Raw genomic sequence first — 25,329 nt, 5'->3', positions numbered from 1 at the left:
ATAATAACGATAATGATATCAACAATATGCCATGCCCTCCATCTCCCTTGGCACAGTGGTAATGTTGTTGCCTTGTAATCAAGGGATCTCAAGATACCTGGTAGAGGCAAATAGTGGTCTGGATCACACTTTAAACTGCAGGTCTGGTCCCAATTAGCCCTGTCTGTACATAAAATGGGCTTTAAAAAGGAACTCAACAATAAATCATACAATAAAAATATATGCAAAATGTATCAGGTATATTTAATTTACACTGTATTATTTGTATTATATTGCAATGTAACTGTTTCAGCTGAAATGTTTGGTATAGATACCAGAAGATTATTGGCTCAAATTTAGTTACCGATATTTTTGATACTTTTCTGAGTCCAAACTTACTGAGAATTATGCAAACAAGTGTTTTTATATTATTGTTAACTACTAGGAATGGGTTAGATTAACTGGTACTCTATCGGTATTAGTTAACATAGCTTTATTGGTAAAATTACTGATAATTCTAATGATCTGATATACAAAGGTCGGTCAAAAAGTAAAGCACAATCCACTGTAGCTCAGGAATGGTAAGGATAAGGGAAATGAAATTTAGTAGGTAGAGAAGCATTGGTTCTTTATCACCTAACCAACACCTAATTCCATGTCGAGAAGAATTCAACAAATCTGGATATACAAGTTGCATCACAATAACGCATGACCGCATGCTGCAATCATGACAGTTCAAAAGATTGACCATCTTGGATGTGGTGCCACAACTCCCATACAGTCCTGACCTAGCACCATCGGATTTCTATCTGTTTGGACGACTGAAAGCTTATCTGCATGGGAAACAGTTTGGAGATAATAACGAGCTCATTGCATGTGTGAAAGAGTGTGAAAAAGTGGTGTAAAGAACAACCTCAAGAGTTTCACGAACGTGCATTCGTGTCATCGAAACAAAGATGGCTGCAGTGCAGTGAAGTACCTGGATCATACATTGAGTGACATTTCCAAAGGCCCAAAAGACCAATGCTTCTACTTACAAAATTTCATTTCTCTAGGCCTTACCATTTCCGAGCTACAGTGGATTGTGCGTTACTTTTTGACTGACCTTTGCATCTTTCAACGGCCTTTAAATTAGAACAAAATTATATCATTTTATTATTCTTATGAACATTAATGAAAAATTCATATGATGTGGTTTTGTACAATAAAAACCTTAATATGCAGTTCCTTTTTCCAAGGTAAAATCTATTGCAGTCACCTAGTTACAAACATTATGGAGGTTAACGAGCAATGCATATTCTTCTGAGAAATACATACAATTTAACATTGGATCAGTAGAATATTGGTTATTGATATTTGTAAATTTTATATTGGTACTTGATTGGGGTCAGCAAAATTGCATATTGGTCCAAACCCATTAAATACTAAGCAGATTGTACATTTTTTGGTTTACCTTGACAGATGAATCAGCTAAATCGGTTATGTCTTTGGCACCACAGAAGCAGTCTCTGCCTACTGGTTCCACCATCACGTAACTAACACCCAACTGCACATTCACTGCCTGCATTCCAATCACAACACATTCAATGAAGGAACCTTGGAACTGAATTTTGGTGAAGGGGATAAATCTTAATTTCTTTGGTCCATAGTAGTTCCTATCATGGTTGTCTTCAGTTACCTGGTAAATAATGCACATGAAAAAAAAGGTAAAATTCTTAACTATTTTTCCTATTAACATAAAAATCTTTAATTCAACTATACTATTTGTCTTGTACAATTACAAATATATTTTCGAAAATACACAGTGAATTGTGAAAACAAATTTGTGATGACTAAAAAGATCACGAGGCATCCTCTCCCCCCATTTTCTAATCGACACTGGAGTAAAGAACAAGTTTTGATTTGATTTGCTTTATTTTACTTCGCCTTTTGTGCCACTTTTGGCTAATATGCAAATATGGGGATGAGTAATGATATGATGAAATTGATGAATAGACATCACAAACGTCCATGCCCAAGCCAGGATTCGAACCCGGGACCCCTAAAGAACAAGTAAAGCACACAATGATCACACCAGCTCAGTGGTTGAGCACGTTAAGAGAACAACTCTTGATCTTGCCACTGAAGTTCCCATGTTTGAGTCCCAACCTGGGGATGGGTGTTCTATGTTAGTGTTGCTTCATTAATTTCATCTAATCACAAGTCATCCTCATCTTTGTGATTAGCCAAAAGTGGCAGAGATGAGAAGTAAAATAACAAAACTGCAAATATTCAAGAAACACAACAAGTATTCAAAGGAATGAGCTTCATTAGTATAAGATCATAGAATGATTGGGCTGAGTTTAATAAAATTTCCTACAATACACTAGAAGTTTATAAAGATAATACTTGAAAGTGTGACAGGGTACCCACTCACTTTACCAAAATGAATTCCATGACTTTTCAAGGTTATTCAAACCAATTTCCAGACCTATCTGTAGTATGTTAACTACCTATGACCTACCAAGTAGGCAGTAGTATAAAGAACACAACACACAACCAACAAATTAAAAATGTAATCCCTAACTATTGCTTCTCCGTGACAACCCTGAAGAGTGGTCAAAAACTTGGTATTATGTTTTGCTGCTTGCTGTGTTTTTAACTTACTGGCTACAAGGTAAGTCAGACATGACTGTTCCAGCATGAGAAGTATTAAAAATATTTATTTTATTACTTCCTTTAACTCACCTAACAGTACATACATATCTAGAGTGGAAATATGAAACTTGCTTCATAAGTATTTCTTCTTCTCCTTCTTATCTTTTTTTTTACTTACAGATAATTACTGTCACAGAAAATTAGAATTTTTAAATATACAAAAAAGCCCATATTTAGTATAAATACAAGAAACATACATAACATTCCATGACTTTTTGGCAGGGGAAGTTTTTGGGGTCTTTCCAATGTTTTCCAGGTACCAACCCAAGTCTCCAGTGGAAAGTGATCTACACACCAATACAAATTTCAACTTCAGACTCGGAATGTGTCCTAAGGGCCAAAGCTTATAAACAACAGTTATTAAACAGAATGTCCATTACTTTACTTATCTAAAAAAGAGTCTGCCATTTTTTAGCTTGCTATCATGAAGCTGCATTAACCCAGGAAATTCTGGGTACTCATTAGGAATCCTATCCAGGCCTGGAGGCACCAGAAAGTCAATTAAAACTGTATGCTTACCTTTAAAGTAAGAACAGCTTTCTCCACATAAAACCCAAAATGAAGAGTATGCCCTGAATAAGCCTGCTGCTGCTCTGCACCCCACTCGTCATCCCAGTTGTCAGGTGAAAGGGTAGGAACCCAGCTCCAAGCCCAACCTGCCCACGAGGCATCCTCACCATCTTGTGAGCTACCTGAAAGTAGAAGGAAAATGGATCATGGTTTATTCATGGAGTGTTTATGGGGATGTATTGGTTAGTATTTGTTTAAATAAGAGCTGAGCACATACCACATTAAACCCACACCAATGACAATGTCTTATTGATTCCACCAATACTGATGCATTGCAATTGTAACAATTACAAGTTGTAATATTAGTGCTTAAGTATTCCACAACTATTATAATATCAATTTACCACAGTCTTGCTTTAAAATATTCAGAAATTACATCAGGATATTAAAATACTCGTTATGTAAGAAAAATTGAATTTTTAACCCAATATGGTTAAAAAATAAATGACAACTTCAAATTTAGCATAGTTTTCAGAACAATTATGCTGCAAAAGTGTTGTGCACCATTTATGTGAAAGACCAAAGTGCCAGAAAAATATCAACTCTATCAGTAAATAAATTCCAATTGATATTTCACGACACCAATACAGAAGCATCAATATCGGCTGTCCTAGTTCAAATTTAATCAATGAAACATGCAGATAATTCTCCAGAGAATTTTGTGCTATATTCTTCCACTTTGTTATAATTTTTATGGATATAAATATGTAATCTTCATTTGCTACTATTCTTAAATGTCTAACTACGCACCTCCTTTTGCACTACATACAACTGGTAGCCTACATTTATTAAGGTCAATGAACCATTCAAGTTCTTTCATGACCATTTGGAATTTTAAACTGCATCGGCAGAACATCAGTTATCAGTATCGGTAAATTGTAAATTGGTACTCTTATTAGCCAAAATTTCATATTGGTCCATCCTCAACAAAAAATAATAACACTGAATTACAGAATATTTATAGATATTCAGTGGAACATCCATTTTAAGTTATTCATGGGTCCAAGCTGGAAAAACATATGATGCGGTAAAATGTACAATTGAGGAAAATTTTATAATATTTTGGTACGTTGGGACCATCAAGATTGAATGTAAATTGATTGATTTGCTTTATTTTACTTCGCTTCTTGTGCCACTTTTGGCTAATTTGTGAAGATGGGGATGAGTGATGACATGATGAATTGATGAACGGACACTCACAAACATTCATGGCCAGGCCAGGATTCGAAACTGGAACCCTTGACATCGTAGCACGAAATGCTAACCCCTCTGCCACATAGGCCGAAGATTGAATGTAAAATCCAGGAACGTAAAATCAGGGTTCCACTGTATATCATGTCAGTAAAACTATCAGTGGGTGTAATGAAGGGTCTTAGGATCAATTCCTTATTGAGGTACACTGCATAGTGGTTTGGATCTCTCTTTAAACTGTAGGTCCAGTCTCGATTAGTCTGAGCATAAAGTGCACTTAAAACAAAGTTTTAAAGTTATTGGTAATTTTACTGGTTAACTAATAGATATGACTATATCGACCAATACTATTAAGTACCCATTAAATTATCTACTACCTAGTATATTCAACAAATACTGTAAACAGTAAAAGTTACTGTTGGTAACTCATTCCAAAGTGTAACAATTCGTTACCTTGTAATCAAGGTATCCCAGGTTCAATAGCCAGTGGAGGCACATAGTGGTTTGGATACTACTTTAAACTGTAGGTCCAGTCCTGATTAGCCTATCTGTGCATAAAGTGGACTTAAAAAATCAAACTCAGTGTAATGAATATAAACAAGTGAGAAAGAAATTAAAAGCAGAGTAGAATATGGTATATCTGTTCTATTACTTTCAGCAAGTATTGTAGCCTCAGTCAAATGCCTCACAAATTTTAACACCTTCCTTTCTCCAGTTTGGATCAAACTTGTGTAAACAGAAGCAATTTCACCTTCATATCAAGTTTTTTGGAGAGCATAAAACATAAATATCGGTATATAAATGACAGACACGAGTTAAAATCTATATTATTGTAAGGAATCAACAGACTTACTTTCATACTCTTCTCCTGCTGATCTGCTGACTTCATTCTCTGAAGATTCCTCATTTGTCTTTAATTCCTTGTAGTACAAAGCCAGAACAAGAAGACACAGCCTTATCAGCATGGGGATCTGCTGCTCTGTAAGGCAAAAGCCCATGCTCTCACAGTGAAGGTCAATGCGAGTGACAGATGCATGTTTTGCCGTCATGCTATGGTAACATCTCAAAAGACGGAGCTGGAAGGAGCATCTGTAGAGAAGGGGTTCCTGGAAAAAATATTTTCAGCATTCATTGCATCACTAATGTAACTGCACAAAGAAAAAATAATGTCAGAGCTGAACTCATGCCACTTCAAAGTGGTACTGATATCAGCACTGATACCATTACTGTTTCTGTCGAGAAGAACGTTGATGAGTATTCACTCTTATAAACTTACGGTTCATTTCTCCATGCAGTTTTTGTTCGCAATCAATTTCGTCACCTGTCTGGTGGCTTTATCAGGCATGTACTGGCTTACTGAAGGTGGTGACGCTGTTTGGTACTTTATAATGCTCATTTGTCATTACTGATGAAATTTGCATGCATAATTACTTGCAAATTAATAATAAAATTACAATTAATTATAATTAATATGCTTAGTTTCTGATTTATTGTTTTTTTTGTGCTTTTTAAATGCAGATGATATCTTGATATTATTCTTACCTGATATACTTCTATCTTCCCTGAGGCATTTCTCTTGTCTAGACAGATTGTAACATCAGTGAAGGACAAAAGCTTCCTTAAGGTTAAATGTGGGGGAGAAAGCTCTGCAAAGAATTAACATGTATAAATTAGCATAACTTAAATATATTTTTGCTTATTTGTTCTAATGAGCACAGTGAAACATACTGATAATTACATTTGATGTTCAAAGTAATTCTTAACGGAGGACATTGCCTGTTAGTGTAATTGCACAACACTCATTACATCATTATCTCAGACACCGATATCATCAGTCCCATAAATCAATGGGAGTTAATGGCACAGCTGGTAATATTGTCCCAGATGATAAAATTTTCAGACTATCACCAGCGAACTACAGTGTTCTAATTGGAGACATTTAAAATTGTGGATTCAGGATATTTGTATGTTGGGTTGTGAACACAATAAGATAGGAAAAAGATGAAACACTATTAAGCAGAGCTAGACAAATACAAGTGCCCAGTCACCATGGCACCTGATAAATTTTTAGCTGGTGCCTGAATTTTCATATTCAGTTCTCAAAAACATTTCTTTTAATATTTCAAGTTCCCGTATGGAAATTTCGATTACCTTCTTTTTAAATAACAAGTGCAGTATATGTCTTTGTGTTGTTTTTTCTGAATCACGTGTATCATTAATTTAGAATAATAAACATGCCATTATAAATTTTTGCACTGTTGTTAGCCAAATTTTGAAACCTACGGAGGGATGATAGAGTTGGTCATACTTTACAACATATTGCAGTTATTCATACTGCTACCAGTAGAGCCATGTATATAGAGTCCTTTATTCTTTATGAAGACCACTCTATGGTGCAAGAATTAATTACATTTAATCCAATCTCATAGTAATTGAAGGGCTTGGGGTAAAACATTTTGGTCATTATTGAGTTTATCAAGCAGAAAGGTTATTAGAAACTATACTGTAGATAAGTAAGCCATGGTAGCTCAGTCGTTGGGTGTCTGACTACCATGCAAGAGACCCGGGTTCGATCTCCAGCAGGGGCCCTAACCCCACACACCTTCATGGCATGGTGCAAAGCACAGGGTAGCACTTTACTTTTTTTTTTACTTTACTGTAGATAAATTGTTTTCGTGCTGTGTTTACCAATTTCAGAAAGCATGACATGGCAATTACACCCAAAAAATTAAGGATGGCTTTTTTTACTTTGTAACTCAATAATGATCAAAATGTCACTTACCATGTTTTACCCCTTCAATTAATAAGTTAGATGTTTTAAGGTCACATTTCAAAATGTGTAGCTATATCTTATTGGATTCATGGTTTTCTTATCCCACATTTGGGGGGAAAAAATCCTCCTGAATTATTTTTAATTTTGTCTACCCCTGTTATTAAGTCACATTATAATTGACAAGACTATATAATCTCACATATCTTTAGTTTACTTCAATTACTATATCATACAGATAATCACATTCTATACTGATAACATGCAAAGATTTTTTTACCGCTGAATGCAGGCTCCCATTTCTCATCAGCAGACTTCAAGGATACTGTCTTTACATTCACCGACAACACAATATCCTCTTCAACATACTTCAGAATAAGATTATTGCATACGATTGTAATGTTGCTAACAATCTTATTGACCAAGCTCTGTATGTACCCTGGCGGGGCCTCGACTTCATTCCTGTAACAGAAGGTAATTTGTCATTACTAGTTGTTCACAAATAACATGCCTCTCAGTTGTAAATAACTTAATTTTAATATAGGGTCATTTCATCTCATATCATACAACTAATATCTGATCATCATCATGGATTTTGCTGAAAAAATATATGTTAAATTATCACATGACACATGTTCAAAAATAAAATATTTCCCTTTTCTGTTGATTTGTTACAATGTTACAAGCTCACAAACAAACAGAGTACTTGGTAAAGAGTTTTACACAAGGAAAATAATGCGATTCTCAAACCAATATACATCAAAAACCTTAAATGATACAGACATAAGGTTTCCTTTATTTGAAAGCTTGTTCAAAGTACTTCCAAACTCTTATTAAGAAAGATATTTATGAAATCTCATCAACTCTAAAATTAAAAATACAAAAATTGGATTATTTTTCTTTTAAACTTAAACTACAGGACATTTGCTGCTGGGACAACAATGCATGGAAGCTGAACTAACTAACAATGTTACTTCTACCCTAACCTCTAATGTTATGTAGATACCAAATTTGCCACGTATAAGATGCACCCCATTTTTCGTACACATTTTTGAGGGAAAAGCTTTATCACTGAATTTATAATTAATTTACAGTATTTCAAATATAAAGTAATATGTAGGTCTACTTTCAACAAATAACTTACTTAATCTAACTAGGAAAGAATATATTTTTATCTTTTTCGTCACACACCACAAGAAAGCAAGAAAGAAATTGTCTTAATTCAGAACAGAGAAAGTTTCCAGAATTGAAGGTATGGTAATTGAAAACTGACTATAGGCATATAAGACGTACCCTGTTTTTCAGACCTATTTTTAAAGGTAAAAAGTGAATTTTATACACAGGTAAATACAGTAATTCTCTGTAAAAAAATTAAAAGGTACATTCTGACCTTTTCTCAAAAATACCCATCTCAAAATTTCTGAAAATTGTACAAAATAGTCTTTGGTACCTGCAAGATGTGCTACCAGATAGGGCAATGTTTGTGTATGTAACCTGGTAGAAATTTTCCAAAAATATCATCTATACTACATAATCTTTTTATTGATATTTTATTGTTGAATATGTGCCATATGGTTCTTTAACACTTACAGTGCTGACCTCTTAGTTGCTTTCCATCCCATATTAACTAATTTTTAAAAAATAATATCTCAAAAACTAAAAATGTAAAATATATGTATCATACACTGTTGAAAAGTTTGATTCTTCCTCTTTATTTTGATATATGATACGTTACATTATAACCACATGGCTACCTTGGACATTTCATCATAAATTATATGAAATGTACTAATAATAAAAAGTTGACAAGATATATGACATGCAGTGGCAGCGATTGGGTTCCAAAACTGAGGGGAAAAGGTGCCAAAACTAGGGAGGCAAAGAAAGTATATTTCCCTTCGTAGATAAGATTTAGCACAGCGTGGGGGCAAAAGTGGCAAAAATTGAGGGGTCAACTGCCCCCTCGCACCCCCTCCCCCTGATCGCTGGCACTGTAGAAAAGGGAAGCAAGCATATCGCTATCAGACAACAACGCAAACAGGACCGTTATGAAAATTTGCCCACCATCTAGTGGCAGTATGAGGAAGTACGATGTCCAAACATTACGCAGGATAGCTAACTCCGTAATTGTAAGGCAAATGACCGTTGAAATAAATTTTGAATTTAACTCCATATATATATGTGATCCGCACACTAGAAAAGTTCGAGAACTCCGTGTATATATACGTGTTAACATACATTTATTTAGCTGATTTTGTAATTTTAAGGTTACACATTTATTACTAAACTGTATGATTTGAGAAGAAATTGCCCTATATATCATATCACGCGGCAGGCATGAGTCGAACCTAGGACCCGGGCATCATAAATAAATAAGCTAATCATGTCATAAAAAGGGTCCCGCTGAAGCATTGAAAAAGAGCTTCTTAAAAGCTAATTACGACACCGACCTACAGCGAAGTTGGAAAACAACCGCTGACAGTGCAGTATGAAGAGTATGAAAATCAGGAAATCAGCGTTTTCCTCAGGTTCACCATTGCCAAAGGACGTGATCGAGTCAACCGTCTTAACGGCCGATAGTTTGAATTTCATTTAAATAGGTCGCGAGAGAAATTATCATTCTTAGTTGTCTTCCGTTTTCCGTCAGATGAAGTAGTTACAAAATAATTCCGTTTCTAGTTGCTCTCAGTTTACATTGAATCCAGTTATCGCGAGAGAACTCCATAGTTGTAATAAGTTTAAGAAAAGGAGTGAACGAACGATCAGGAAGTTAAAAGTATATCGTTTAGACTATCGGTCTACGAAAGTACAGAGTTTGTAGCCCCAAGTTGCTCCCTCGTCCAATTTATTAGAGAGTAGGGCCACATCGCAACGAGAACCAGCGGAGAAGAGATTGCAGCAGAACTACAGGTAAACGAACATTCCTTATGTCTTTCCTCACCCTGCCTGTTCAGTCAAAGGTAGAGTATTTAAATACATGTCCGTGTGTTCTTATTTCACGGGGCTAGCCCCCATGCAGTTTGATTGTAGACGTAGCTCTTCAGAGATACCCCCTTTTTCTTACAATGTTCCTCTCGCTTAGAAAGTGAGTGGCTAAAGGCTGTCATAGCCTAGCAACAATCCCCCAAATATTTGTCTTTAGACGATATAAATACAGTGTAACCCTGATTTTTTTGTTCCTGGATTTTTCATTTCCCCCACATTATACATTCAAATCTTGATGGTCCCAACATAGGAAAATTCTACAAAATTTACCTCGATTTTACATTTTCATGCATTTTAAATTCTTTCAGCTTGGTCCCCTGAAAAATGTCTAATCAAGGTTCCACTGTACTCTATATCAATATGGGCCAATATAGGCACAGAGGTGTATTTGGCACATTGCAATAATTTTACTGATCCAATATTTCTATCAATAACTCCCCTTCTCAATACCACACAAATACACACACACACACGCACACACATAGCGCAGGTGAAAGGAAGGAGTGACTGAAGGGCTAATATATCACCAGACACTGGGCATTTTTCACCCTCCACCCAAAAAGAACCTGCCACATCTCACCTCAAACCTTATCTATATCCTAAACTTTGGGAGAACATCCACAGCTCTAAACCTTGGGACCAACAAGCATCCCTGATCCACCCAAAACCTAGATTTTACAGTCAACCTCTCAACAGTCATAATCCCCCACTCGTTCTTTGTAGCAATCGTGCACCAAAACGTTTGAGTATGAACCTCTAGCAGTGTTCATGTTGCCTGTTATAAACATTTGATGCTTTTTTTAAATTTTATTTGCATACATGTTCGAAGAATAGCGTAAGAGATAATAGGAATATTAAAAGAGCTAACATTTGAATAAATAAATACATGTAAAAAAAGTTACAAATTTTACAATATAACCATGTATTTCATTCCCAAATCATGAAAAGCTAACATTTGAATACAAAATTCACTTTTGCCACCAATGATGGTTCAGAAATAACTAAAACTATGCATTTTACTGATACTTTCCAATATCAAAACCACTGGTATTGGCTCATATACACTGGAGTATCAGTATTGGCTCAGTCCTAGTATTTAACTGTGACAGTCCTGTAAATGGAAACATAATAATTGAATATTAAACAAAAGATAAAGTAATTGCCACAGGTAGTGGTGTAAAACCTGCAGAATTGGGTTAAAATCCTGGATAATGCATGAATAATGATTTATTTGAGTATGTTATATCTGTTTAATTCATTCTCATCAGGCAAACTACATATATCTAAAATACACAGTCCGTCCAGTGGGAAAGGTGACTGATTTTATTGCCACGGAACCACCAGAGCCATCTATGGAGAAGTATATGTACTACATAGTGACACATTTCGACTTTCTTCCGGCAAAGTTGCAAAGAGCTAACATCGACGGTTGACGCATATGGATCTTGTGACTGTAGTACCTGCTGAACGTCGGTCGGAAACTGAGCAACGTGCCAACAATAAATTCCATTTCAAATTGGGTAAAAGTGCAACAGAGACGTTTCAAATGATTCAAACTGTTTACGGTAGTGAGGCATTGAGCCGTAAGAACATGTTTAAGTGGTATGCAAGATTTCATGATGGTTGGGAGAGCATTGAAGACGATCCGCAACCAGGACCATCAGTGAATGTGCGAACTGACGAAAACGTCCAAAAAGTGGCGGAGATTTGGGCAAACGGAAGGTCTGTGCGTGGTTTGTGCCACACACACATTCAGTGACAAACAAAAACGTTGCAGAGTAGAACACTGCAAAGGCATGAAACAAGCAGCTGATGTGGATCCAGGATTTATGTCAAGCATTGTAACAGGTAATGAAACATGGTGCTTTCAGTACGAAACCACTCACAAAGCATCAGAGCTCTGAATGGAAGGGTCTAGGCTCTCCAAAATCGAAGAACGTGCACATGCAGAAGCGCCGAATCAAAAACTCTGCTCACTGTTTTCTTCGATTCCAAAGGCATCATCCACAAGGAATTCACTCCAGAAGGTCACACTGTGAACATTGTCTATTGGCCACGATTTGTAGAGTTCGGCCTGAATATCGGGAACATGGCTCATGGTCTCTGTTGCACGACAATGCACCCGTGCACAAGAGCAGGTTGGTACGCCAGTTTTTGGCCAAAAAAGGGATAGTGGAACTCGATCGCCCCCCATATTCTCCAGATTTAGCTCCATGCGACTTCTGGATATTTCCAAATTGGCGTTGAAAAGAAGGCGTTTTGACACCATTCCAGACATCCAAAAGGCTTCTACGGCGATTTTGGAGGCAATTCCGAAACAGGAGTACCAAGACTGCTTCACAAAGTTCTACAACCACTTCAGTGCATGTATTGACTCACAAGGTTTCTATTTTGAATAAACGTTATTGTAAACTACCAGTCCACAAGGTCTTGTCTTTCATTTCTCATTAGTCACCTTTCCCACTGGATGGACTGTGTATAAGGGTGAGTCAAATGTGTCTTCCTCTAGGTCAAATGGCTTTGTCCAGCAACTTAGCAAGCCGTATGAATGATGCAATATCCCATAAAGGGTTGAATTCTTCACTGAGTTAGAGCATGTTACACAAAGGTCTGTATGGTAATGGATGCTCCATGATGCACTGTCCTAAGGGGTACAAACTCAGGTGAAGTTCAATTGGGAAACACTGCATCACCCTTCTTACAGTCCTGGCCTTTACGAAGCAACTTTCGTGTGTTTGGTAAACTGCAGAGCAAGCTAAAGCAGATTTGTATCAGATGTGGACATACAGGAGGCAGTCAGAAATTCTAACCCAGCTATGAGCATGAAATTGCTGGGCTTGTACATGGTGGGACAAGCATATTTTTCCTGGGGGTGTATATTTCTAACATCTGAATTTGTTTTCCACCTAAAGATCATCTTGGTTCACATTCATTTGACTCGGGCCTATATAAAAGGTTCCTCAAGGAAGTGTGTACACATAGTTGTTTTGATATAATTACCTTTTACTTCGTCTTTTTCCCTCTTTGTTTGCTTCTGTCCTTCCAATGCTTGCATCAGACCCTGCAGCTTCATCATTTCGTAATTTTAAGGTGCATTCTGTAACAAGAAACAAATGTCATATGCCATTATGGCAGTATTCACAGGAAATGTGATAATACCTGTTACAAATGTACAAGAAATGGTGAGGAGTTTAGAATACCATACCATACCAAACCAAAGGAGGCAGTTTTTAAACTTTTTTCTTTTAAATAATTCTTGCACTGCTGTTCCAAATGAAGCATGACTTACACCTTGTGCCAACATGACATATTTCTTTAAAATAATAAAAGTAACAATTATTGTGTTCTGTTAGTACCTAGCACTTTTCTTCTCACAATATTTGATCTTCATCAACAACAAGGATGAAAAACATTACACACAGGCTCTAGATGACCATCTAGAAGTAAAGTTATCCTCTGCACATTGCAACATGACATGAAGGTACGAGGTGTGGCTAGGAAAAAACCGGACTGTCGCTACAAAATATTTTATTGGTTACTTTGTACAATACGAACATTATCCCTTTCAAAGTACTCCCCTGCACTATCGATACACCACTCCATACGAATCTTCCATTGCTGGAAGCAGTGCTGGAAATCATTTTCTGAAACCATGTTCATGACCTCAGTCGCTTTTGTTTTCACAGATTCTACGGTCGTACATCTGGTTCCTTTCAGTGCTGATTTGACGTTTGGGAATAAAAAAAGGTCGCACGGAGCGAGATCCAATGAATAGGGTGGATGTTCTAACACTGGGATCCCATTCTTGGCCAAAAACGTCTTGACTGACAATGACGTGTGGCAGGAACATTGTCCTGATGAAGAATCCATGACTTGCTTTTGTACAAATCAGGTCGTCTTCTTCTTACTCGCTCGCGAACGGTCGTCAGCACCGTAATGTAATAACATTGGTTGACGGTTTGACCTTCGGGTATCCAAGTAACGTACACAATCCCATGGATGTCGAATCAATTCACCGACATTTGCAATGTTTGATTCAGTTTTCGACGTGCAAGGCCGTTCAGGATGCGAGTCCTCCGCGATCACTTCTCGTCCCTCTTTAAACCCTTGAAACCACTCAAACACTTGTGTGTGTGACAAACATTCTTCTCAGTACACTATCTTCAACAAACCCGAAGTTTCTGTGGCAGATTTTCCAAGTTTCATAAGAAACTTCACATTGATATGCGGTTTCACTTTCATATTTAACATTTTTCCGACAGAGGTTCACTTTTTCCACAAGCTACAACGGAACTGAGCGCTGCGCACCCTGGACAATCACACAGTTGATAGGCAGGATATCACGTTATACACTCATGCACCACTTGACCTTGACGTGCTTGCCGTTTATCAACAGCAACGTCAATCCGGTTTTTTTCTAGCCACACCTCGTATATTGTACGGGGAGGCCTCCTGATCTCAGCCATTTGTGGAGATGGTGTGGTCAGCACCATTCTCTGGCCATCATTGGCTACCCACCCACCCAGGTAACTAGTTATCACAGACTGGGTGAACCTCAGAGCTGCTCTATGCTCTTTTAAAAAATTCCCACCTGAAATATCCAACCTGGGAATTGAACCCAGGTGCCTCTAGTGACAGTCAAGATGCCCTCACAACTGGGCCACTGCAGCTCTAATACAGAAATAAAATTATCTCTGGTATTTGATGGCCTGCAAACTAGTTTACCTTTCCACACGTAAAAGAAAACAAATGTGTACATGTTGTGTGTTAACACAGAAACAGTATACATACCAATAGTATTGATGGTAACTGTTATGGGTTCAGATGCCAATTTTGTCCATGGGACATGGATCAAGAGTTCATGGATGTGACCACTGGAAAAGCTGAAAGGCAACTGGAGCTCTTGTTCCAGCACTTCCAGCCGAAGGTCCAGGTTGTTGAAAGAGACATCTCCTCCCCACAGTGACACCTTGAAAGAAATACATTAATTTATTATACATGCACACACTTATGCTTATCAGAATGATAATGAGTTCTGAACTACAGATGACACTAGATCAACGTTTCTCAACCTATGGGGCCAACTGGGTCGCAAGGGGATGTTTGGTGGGTTGCGAAGTCAGGTTCGAAAATTTATTTACTGTGTCTTAGAAACCTATAACTATATTACTAAGATATATTATTTTAACAATCTAAATTCCACCCACGTTGTACGTAGTATAAACTCTACATTTCTGTTATTCATGCTCTACCATTGCTCTTTAACAGCATCTCTCAATTTCAGCTAGACTAGAGTAAATTAGTCTTTTAAATTACGTATATACTTTTCTAGAATAAAGTATGTGTAATTTGTTTAAGCAAGCATAAAAGAGGGCTTCTTAAAGTACTCGATGTTAGCAAAAATATGATTTTAAACTGGGTTCACACCCCTACTGTCTCCAAGGATAAAATTTCCATACTCTTTCATAATTGGGAGAAGAGAGACGTGGTAGTAGATAAATACAGAGAAACTAGTACTTCATCTGCGAAACTGTTTTTTTCTTTGCTTCTTTGTTCTATTAATTTCAGTGGCCACTGTCACCATCCTCGTTGGAACTTGTTGTACTGTTGCATGGCGTGCTTCCATTGTTCGTAGTCCTCACAGCTGCTGCTAGGTGTGCAGTGGTTAACTGTACATCTGCGTCCATGTTATCTGCTATTTCCAGGTGCTAACTGTTGTAGTAGGGAAATCCATGTGTGGTCTGCCTGTCCACTATTGGTGTTTAGTAAACATCCAACAACACCTATCAGGTGCAAAAAAAAAAGCCCAACCCACAACTGATCTTGCTAAACATATCAAATACAATAGCCATAAAATATAAAAGGTACAAGTCAAGCACATCGCACATGGATTCCCCTACTACAACAGTTAGTGCCAGGAAATAGCCGACTACACAGACGCAGATGTATAGTTTAACAACAGTATATCTAGCAGCAGACGTGAGAACTACGAGCAATAAAAGCACGCCAAGCAACAGCACACAACAAGGTCCAACAAGGATGGTGGCAGTGGCCACTGAAATTAATAGAACAAAGAAGAAAAAAAAACAGTTTTGCGAATAAATTGAGTACTATTTTCTCCGTATTTATCCATACTCTTGTTAAAAGCTGAGGCTGTAAAGGGGCACTCAGCACCAATAAGGACAAACATGAGACAACACAACTCCATAGAGGATTTGGAATGCAGATTCACGAAACATTGCTTGTGTAATAAATAAATGGTGTTAATGTAGGTACCATGCATATGTCCTACTGTTATACACAGTTTTTCTCACTGTGCGCTAAAATAAGATCAAACGAGCAGACGAAGGTTTAGAATAATACATTGTTTTAGTTAGAAGTTTCATTTGCTTTTACTTTTTACAGATTTTTAAAACACTTGGGGATGTTATTTTGCAGTATGTATATTCAAGTAAGTAGACTACAACCAAGACTACTTACAAACAGTTGGTAACACTGTGTGTTTTTGAGAGAGACAGTGATTGGATGGGGGGAGGAGGGAGGCAGGCACATGCATGGAATGAAATTAATACTTTGACTTTTGTATTCAAGATTTTTCTATTGCAAACACTACAATATTTATGTGTTAACAGAAATAGCCATTCTTTGATTATTGGTAGGGATGCTTTATTCACCCTCTTGAATATAGCTTGCAAAAACAATCAAGCATATGCAGCTTGGACCTTGTTTTTCTTAGCTACATTTCTGCATGAGGTATACCATAAATTTATGGCAGTACTTCCTTGATCAAGGGCAATAAATCACACAGTGTAATATAAAAGTAACTACAGAAGACAGTACATGGCTATTTAGTAACACACTTTATAACCCAACGGAATTCTACATTTGTTATTTTATCAAGGGCTACTCTATTTCCCTGGAGATCAATAAGTTTCACATTTTGAAAGTACAGGTAGTGCTTCCCAAATATAACCTTGATTTCAAGTGATTTGGATTTTTTGAAAAATTAAAGAACAGTTACCTGAGAATCCTCTGATCTAAAGTTCTTGATGTATTTATCGACATAGCTGAAGAGAATTGGTGTTATGTAGGACTCTATTTTAAACATGATCCTTTGAACTCAAAATGTGGATTTAGCATAGCTTGGAATGGTGAGCAGGACATGTACTCTGCAAAAGAAAAGAATTACAAAAATAAAACTTAACATTTCGACGAAATTTTATAATTAATGAAATACATCAACAGAGGGGTGCTCAAGAATTATGTTGATTTTTCTTTTAATCCGCAGATTTCGATGTTTTACATCATATAAAATTGGTTCCAGCACATGGAAACAATAACGGAAATATTTTATATCAAAGCATGGCCTGCGTAAGTAAAAACCTGCCATTTCAGAGTACTTTTGCTGCTTTTTATTAGTAAAAACTGTTTCTATGCACACTAAAATAGCGAAAGAACATGTCAAAAATAACTATCAGTCCCAAATTTAACAATTCTAACCTAACTGCATAAAATTATAGCTGCTGTTGTAGAATGACATGTCAGGTGCTATATTCGCTTGCGTCTTTAGGGTGGTTTTTTTTTTCATGGTAAGGTGACACACTAAGATAACATATTTACTTTACTTCACAATAGCACATTTCTGCAAGCTAAAAATAACTGAAAACGTTCATAAACTATGCAAAATATTTCACTTTCCCAAGGGGGTACAGAGTCAAAAGAGAAGGAAAAAAAAAGTTGATATGTATTTTATTTGTAATAATTACTTAGACTAATACATACGTATCTTGTAGTTTTAAACTTTAAATTAGGTTTTGTGCAAAATGGAATGTTTAGTTACTTCAGGGTTATTAACCATCTTGAGAAATAACTGATCACATATTTCTAAGAATATCTATGAAGATAATAATTTTTATGCATATGCCAGTTTATTATTATTAATTTATAAAAACAAGCAGTTGCTTTAAAAAATAAGAAAGTGTTCTACAGAATCCCTGCACTGAGAAACTACTCATATTCAGATATTTAATGTATTGTCTTCACTAAAAGTGAAACTTTTCAAGGTCAAAAAAGTAAATCGAGAGAGAAATTCATGTTCTGTTTTTAAAATGTATAAGTAAACAATAAAAATAAAAACACTTATTGTTTTTATGAAGAATATAAAAAAGAATGCAGAGCATGTAATTCATGGAGTCCCGGAGATTAAAATGTACTATAGTACGTTAAAATTCTGGCATTTTGAAGCATTTCATATCATTTAGCTCACCATGTACATATAATAAATCACACAGAAACATAAACCATAAAAATTTTGAGATTATTATTACATATTCTTTCTCTCTATTTTCGATATTTAATATTGCTTTTCTACCTCATAAGTTAATATATATAGCAATTTCCACTGCTTTATTAGACATTACAATTGGAGGAAAACAATAAAAATACATTTCTTACAGTATAACTTTTTTCATTTTTTAAAAAATAATAGTAATAAAATTTGTAAGCACAGTTAGTATAATTTGCTAGTTTTCATCATTCTGAACATGGGAGTGGCATATGCCTTAGAGTAGCTTCAATACAAAAAGATTACTATATTCATTTTCGATTGACTTATGTGGTTGCTGGATTTGAAGTTTTTGTCATAAAATAAAAATTAGTAATGGTGTTACTTTATTTCAAAATTCATTCCAGTGGCTTATTCCGAAAATTTGGGATGGTTAAACTCAACAATTCTACTTTATTGTACAAGGGTGTATCAAAAAGTAAGGTGAATTTGTCTGTAAAACCTCGAGTTTTTTGCGTAGCTAATTAATTTTTTTTGTATGTGTCAGACACCAAGATGATGCAAGTCTGACGGCAATTACAGCCTTCTATGTCAATCCGTCTGGTACCTAGAGCAATTCAAAGGTGGTGCAACAACTTGAATATTACTCCAAGGAGGAGGTGCGCGGTGTTATTCGTTTTTTAAGGGCCAATGGAAAGGAACCATCTGAAATTCATCGAGAATTGTTGGAGGTCTATGGAGAGAGTATTAATTCGCACAAACAAGTGTATGTGTGGTGTAACTCATTTGCAAGTGGTAGGAGTTGTGTGACAGATGATGACAGAAGTGGCAGTCCAGCAACGTCCATCACTGACAGAAATGTGTGTGACGTGGATGCGATGATTCGTGAAGACAGAAGAGTCAGGTTGCATGACAATGCTGATGCATTGAACATCTCATATGGTTCAGTGAGGAGTATCGTCCATAACAAACTTCACATTTTTTTCTATGCACGTTTTTCAATAAATTGAAAATTCACCTACTTTTTGATACACCCTTGTATATACTTATTATATGAAATAGAAATAAAACAGCAATGCAGGGATGCAAGTAAAACAATAACAGAAGTCTGATCTCAAATTTTCCGTCAAATTCTATATATATCCAAAAAGATGGTGTATATCGATGATAAACCAAGTAACATGGGAGAATACGCCACTGCATTCCACGAATTAGTATACTCTGTAGGTTAAATCATATAAATTCGTAAGAAAAATATTCTGAAATGAGATACAATAACAAAGTAATGAATGAAATGTACAATGAAGCCATGAACCTACACATTCTAAAGGTGAATTGAATTGTTGTTTCAAGTCCACCTTACGTGCTGAGAGACTAATTGGGACATGACCTACAGTTTAAGGTGGGATCTGAAGCATGTGCAACGTGCCTCTACTAAGTATCAAAGCTAGGACCCCTTCATTACCATTATGCCATCAGGGAGGCCCCATTCTGAAGGTGAATAAATCTATCTATCCTTCCACAGTTGTTTCCAGTATTCTAAAGTACTTCCCAACACTACTATAAACAGTGCTCAAAGTGATGGGAGTGAGGGGGGATGAAGAGCTTATACCCACCCCCAGCTAGCAAAATTTTCACAACGCATCCCCAAACTGACTCTTTCTCACCATGTTAAACCATAGAAGACACCCACCAAGCTAGCCTCAAGGTTGGACCAAACTTCCCCCACCTAAGAATTTCCACTTCAAGCACTGTCTGTAAAACTGGTGAAAAATCATTGGTCCAAGTTCCATTTGTTTTATTGCGACTTCATCATGCTACGAATGAATTTTTTACATGGTTTGATTTCGATTTACATCTGTTAACACATGGAGTTTTAGCGATTAATGTGTATTTCCTTGACACTGTTATTTTGCTTCCAAATAATAAACCTAAATGCTTCTGTGGTTAGCTTAGGCAGGTCAGGTTTAGTTCACTTAGCATTAAATGCTTTCGTAGTTAGGTTAGGTTCCAATTTACTTCTACATTAATTCCCAATAAGGCCCAAGTTCCTTTTGTTTTATTGCGATTTCATCATGCTACGAATGCAATTATAACATGGTTCAATTTCAATGTACTTCTGTTAACACATACTGCGGAATTTTAGCAATTACTTAAGAATTAGTTCAATATATGCTTTCATAGTTAGGTTAGGCAGGCCAGGTTTGGTCCTCTTAGCATTAAAATAAAGTCCCTAAATGCATTCTACTAAGGTTCCGATTTACTTTTACATTAATTCCTACTAGTCTACGATACTTACAGTCACTTGTCAACAGAAGATACATTGTCCATGGGAATCGTGCATGCTCGCGTAAGGTAATTTTTTTTTTTCAACATAAATAACTTTTTTCAAAATCCAAACAGTGCTTATTACTTTAAGGAAGGTTCAAATTTCGTATAACAATGATTGACAAAATTCTACGATAATTAGTCTTCCTGCTAGGAGAATTTGAAAAAAATCATAAAACAATTGGAACAGTTAGCCCCACTAATATGTAATACTTGCTGTTACTTCTGTCAATGGTGAATGCCTTGTTCGTGGAAAGTATGTATGATTGCTTAAAGTAATTTTTAAGGTTTTTCTCCCAAAATAAATAACTTTCTTTTCGAAATCCAAACGGTGCTCATTACTTTAAGAAATGTTCAAATTTCAAGTGACAATCATTGCCAAAATTCTACAATAATTAGTCCTTGCTTTCTTCTAGGAGAATTTTAAAAAAAATCATAAAACAATAGGAACCATTACCAAATCACTAAACGCTTGTAACATTTAATCGAACAATGTAAAAAATGGATATGTAGCATGATCAAATTCAGAATTAAACAATCAGAACGTAGGTCTTTCTTATATCTGGGGAATAGTGAATTAATTTTCCATGACAGAGGGATCGAGGCTTTGTGGTAGGTGACAGCACCCTTTTACTCGTAAAGAAAATAAAAGCTGTTGAAAGCATTAGATCGTGAATATCAGAGTTGGTAACAGTTCGTTATATCACACACACTTCAAATTCTGATATTATGTGTTTCGTATGGTTCGTACTTACCACTTGTGTATTGCTGAACATATTTGAAGGTGCCATTAAGGTTTTCACATGATTAGAAACATTTTTTACACTAAAATAAGCCATTTCTCAAAGTGTTACGGAACACACATCATGTTGCGAGCCCCACAAACTATTCACAGATAGCCCCAAAAACCATTCATGCATAGCCCCAAAAATCAATCCCGGATAGCGCCACGGACCATTCACAGAAGGTTAGGTTAGGCAAACATAGTTAAAAAAAACGCCGTGGTTAAGTTTTCGCGTAAATTGAAGCAACGGGAATTGATTTCCGGCTGAAATAGATTGAAAAATGAAAGAAAATACCTCGAAGAACTTCGACAATGCTACAGAAACTGATTTCCGTAAGTAGTTTCTCCTGTAAATTTGAAGAAAAGTGTCTCCGATATAACGAACTGTTACCTGACAGTTCAACTAGGGCTGGTGTGTACAGTTGTATCCAGATTTCTCATCCGCAGAATGTACCATCCCAGGGGCTCGGAGGCACGTCTGAAAGTCCTACTAGTGAACTCAGGTTACTGTAAGGGCGTTTAGTAGTACAGGGTTAAGCAATTTGTCGTGTTGTCCAAAGTACTTTAACTTCTTCCCAAAACAGAGGCGAAAAGCGAAAGAAAAAAAAAATATTTCTAATCAAAATGTTGCGAAATTAATATCGAGTGGCAACTCGACCGTAGTCGCTACATGATACAAGTCTATACTAATAAAATAATTCATGTTATGGAAAGTACAACGCAGCATTATACCAAGATTAAACTGTTATACTTCTAAACGAACCTTTGTAATAATCCTTGTACTGCGCAATCGATCAAAGGCGTATTCAGATTCGATAAAAATTTAAGCTGCTTGTAGGTATGATCACAAAGGAGGGAAGTACACACAAAATGGTTTAAAACTACAGGCATTCAGCAACGAAAAATTTGATTAAGCAGCAAGGAATGTACACGTTTAATCCATGGCCATTTCTGGTGCACTAGTACAAAAAAAATTGACGTAATACATTACATCCTAATCGGCTTTTAGCTGTGGTCTGTGCATTTGTTGTCATCGGATATTACGTAAAAAGAGGAAACGTAAATTCGATCATCGATATTGTGTTGAATCAGAATCTCGATAGCAATCAACGAGTCAGTGTTGCCATTAATTTTTTCCCCCTGACCCTATCAACTGTTAGTCGATTTTAATCTAAAGAGAAATGTATTCTTTTGCTGTATTTTTAAGCTATGGAATCCAATAGTGTGACGTGTTTTCTTCGTATCCAATTCAATGCTATTTTCGTTCGGAAGGGGTAGCTTTAATTATTGTGACAGCAGTCATGGACGTCCGCAGGATTTTTTCCAGGGAGGGGCAAGGTAGGTATTTTTTTCCAGGGGGGGCAAACAAGGCACATTTTCCCCAAAAATAGTGTTTTTCCCTAAAAAAAAACATTGCTTAAATTTGAATTTATGGTATTCATGCAATAATTAACACATATTATTGTTGTTAAAATGAAATTATGTGTGTGAAATACATAATTTTTGGTTGACTTTCATTTTCCAGGGGGGGCCACGGCCCCCCTTCCGGACGCCCAGGACAGCAGTTAAGAAACAAAATTGTGATGTGCATCGTACATCAATGTAAAGATGAGATTTCGGAGAATATGTCCATATATAACATATACCTTACAGATGAGAATGTAAAGAATAAATGGAGTAGGAAATCGAGTAAAACGAATGCTCCAAAAGAAATCTCAGCCAATGGGCGTCGTCGGTTCAATCGCCTGAGGCTGCTGGTCTCCCACGGTTTCCCACATAGATTTCCCACCATCCATAGCGGCAGCGTGGCCGCATCATAATTTTGTTTCATAACTGCTGTCACAATAATTAAAGCTACCCCTCCCGAAAGAAAATAATTAGCATTGAATTGGATACGAAGAAAACACGTTCTGTCGTTGTGAAGACTCAGTCCAAGCGCGTCGTCTGCTGTGACGTCACCACTAATGGACTCCATTCTTCTCTGCAAAAAAAGAGGACAGAGCATGGCGAAAAAGGAGGACAAAGCCATAATAAAGAGGAGACCACAAAAAATGGCAACCCATTTGTCATTACTTATAATTAGGGCTAGGATTTTATGACCTAAAAATCACCAAAATATGCAAAATAGAATATTGCCGTAATGACCTAAAATTGTACAAAATATGCACTTATAACTGGACTGTTTAAAACATCAATATCTAAATGCTGAGATATTTCCCCCTAAGTACTATTTTTAATTCATTTTATGGGCCCTGAGTTGCAATGCACAATGAATACTTCTGTAAATTTTCAAATAAAAATGAGAGATATTTTGCTGCAGTCCAAAAAACCCTCGAGTGAACACGAGAGTAAGAACGACTCCACTTCGAAAATGACTATATTTCTTGAAAAAGCGAAGATATGGCCGAAAATCCATCAAAATATGTTCTATCATGCAGAAATAGCCAAATATACTCTTAAAAAGCACCTTAATTTAATTAGTTTCTTCACAATATGAATTTCTATATGTTTAGGGAATCACCTTACCAAAAAAAAAAAATATATGCTGTCATGAAAATCCTAGGCCTACTCATAATTTAATGAATATAAAAAGAATCTTGCCAACACTTTGCTCACAGATACTTTTCAGATGATCTCTTTCTATAACTTCCTTCTTACCTTTAAGCAAAGAAATCAATCTTCTATGCTATACTCTTTCCAAAAAAGGACATTTACCGATTTCTAAAATATCCGTCCGGATGCCAGACACCTAAAAAGGAGGACATGTCCAGATAAAAGAGGACTATGTCTACCATAAAAATATATATTCAGATTCACACCTAATTTCATTTCATTCCCAGTAATGTATGTTAATTATTATAAGTTTGTTGAAAGAACATGATAATTTCAGACTGAGGGAAAAAATATGCCTCCCTGGAAAAATCCTGTGGACGTCCATGAGTGTACGTAGGATTATTTTGTTTAAGGGGCTGGAATTGTAAAGGTGGATTATTACATGGGTTTTCATCATTTTCCGGATCACATCCTGTTCAGATCTTTTGCCTATTTACCTTGGTCAGCCTTTATCTGCAGAATGGAATCCATATTATCAATTTCATAATGTTTTGTCACATCACCAATGGTACTCTTACATGTATTTAGCATTTATGTAATATTCCTGTTCCTCAATTGCACGAAGGTTGTAATATGATCTCTCATACTTCAGTCAGAGAAAAAACAGAGATGTTAGCCAATGTATACTGAAATGGACTCGAGTCCCTTAAATTTTGCTGCCCCTGCTTGCTTCCCTACCTTATATTTTTATTTGTGGTGTGGATCCTGTTGGGCCTGCGAGATCCAAAATGTCTGTGAAAACAAAATTCTGTCCTGGGCCAGACTTTGGAAGAATGCTTCTGATTTTCAGGATCTCTTCATTCAAAAAAAAATCAGTTGGTTCCTTACAGGTTTCTACAATCAGTCATTCTTTTTGGAAATTGCAGTTTCCTTCAAAAGAAAAAAAATCAGGAGAAATGGCATCGAATTCAAAACAGTGGAACATCTAATTTATGTTTTTTTAAAGGGACCAAGCTAAAAAACTTCAGATGTGGGAAAATGAAAAATCAAGACAATTCTATGAAATTTTGCTATCTTGTGATCAAGATTAAATGTACATTATGTTGCCATTCGTCACCGGACACCCCTCAGAAAGTGCTCGGGATCATCTGTACACATCATACAACCTATAAAAGGCGTTGCCGGTTG

At 36.3% G+C, this 25,329-nt stretch overlaps 1 protein-coding gene across 1 annotated transcript in view; it reads right to left on the bottom strand.

Annotated features, from left to right (window-relative positions):
- The window catches only part of Vps13B (vacuolar protein sorting 13B), a 136,110-nt gene extending 113,495 nt beyond the window's left edge, over positions 1-22,615 (bottom strand). The window contains exons 1-9 of the mRNA XM_083126671.1: positions 22,352-22,615; positions 17,214-17,361; positions 14,984-15,161; positions 13,193-13,289; positions 7,488-7,669; positions 5,980-6,083; positions 5,291-5,543; positions 3,196-3,368; positions 1,433-1,657 (exon numbers count right to left, since the gene is read on the bottom strand). Of these exons, the coding sequence (XP_082982797.1) occupies positions 1,433-1,657; positions 3,196-3,368; positions 5,291-5,543; positions 5,980-6,083; positions 7,488-7,669; positions 13,193-13,289; positions 14,984-15,161; positions 17,214-17,300 (1,299 nt within the window). The 5' untranslated portion in view covers positions 17,301-17,361; positions 22,352-22,615. The remainder of the gene's footprint in view (positions 1-1,432; positions 1,658-3,195; positions 3,369-5,290; positions 5,544-5,979; positions 6,084-7,487; positions 7,670-13,192; positions 13,290-14,983; positions 15,162-17,213; positions 17,362-22,351) is intronic.
- Positions 22,616-25,329: the final 2,714 nt, after the last annotated feature.

Source organism: Lepisma saccharinum, chromosome 8 (genome assembly GCF_977018435.1).
Source record: "Lepisma saccharinum chromosome 8, izLepSacc3.1, whole genome shotgun sequence".
NCBI lineage: Eukaryota > Metazoa > Arthropoda > Insecta > Zygentoma > Lepismatidae > Lepisma > Lepisma saccharinum.
This window is presented reverse-complemented; position numbering and strand designations above follow the sequence as displayed.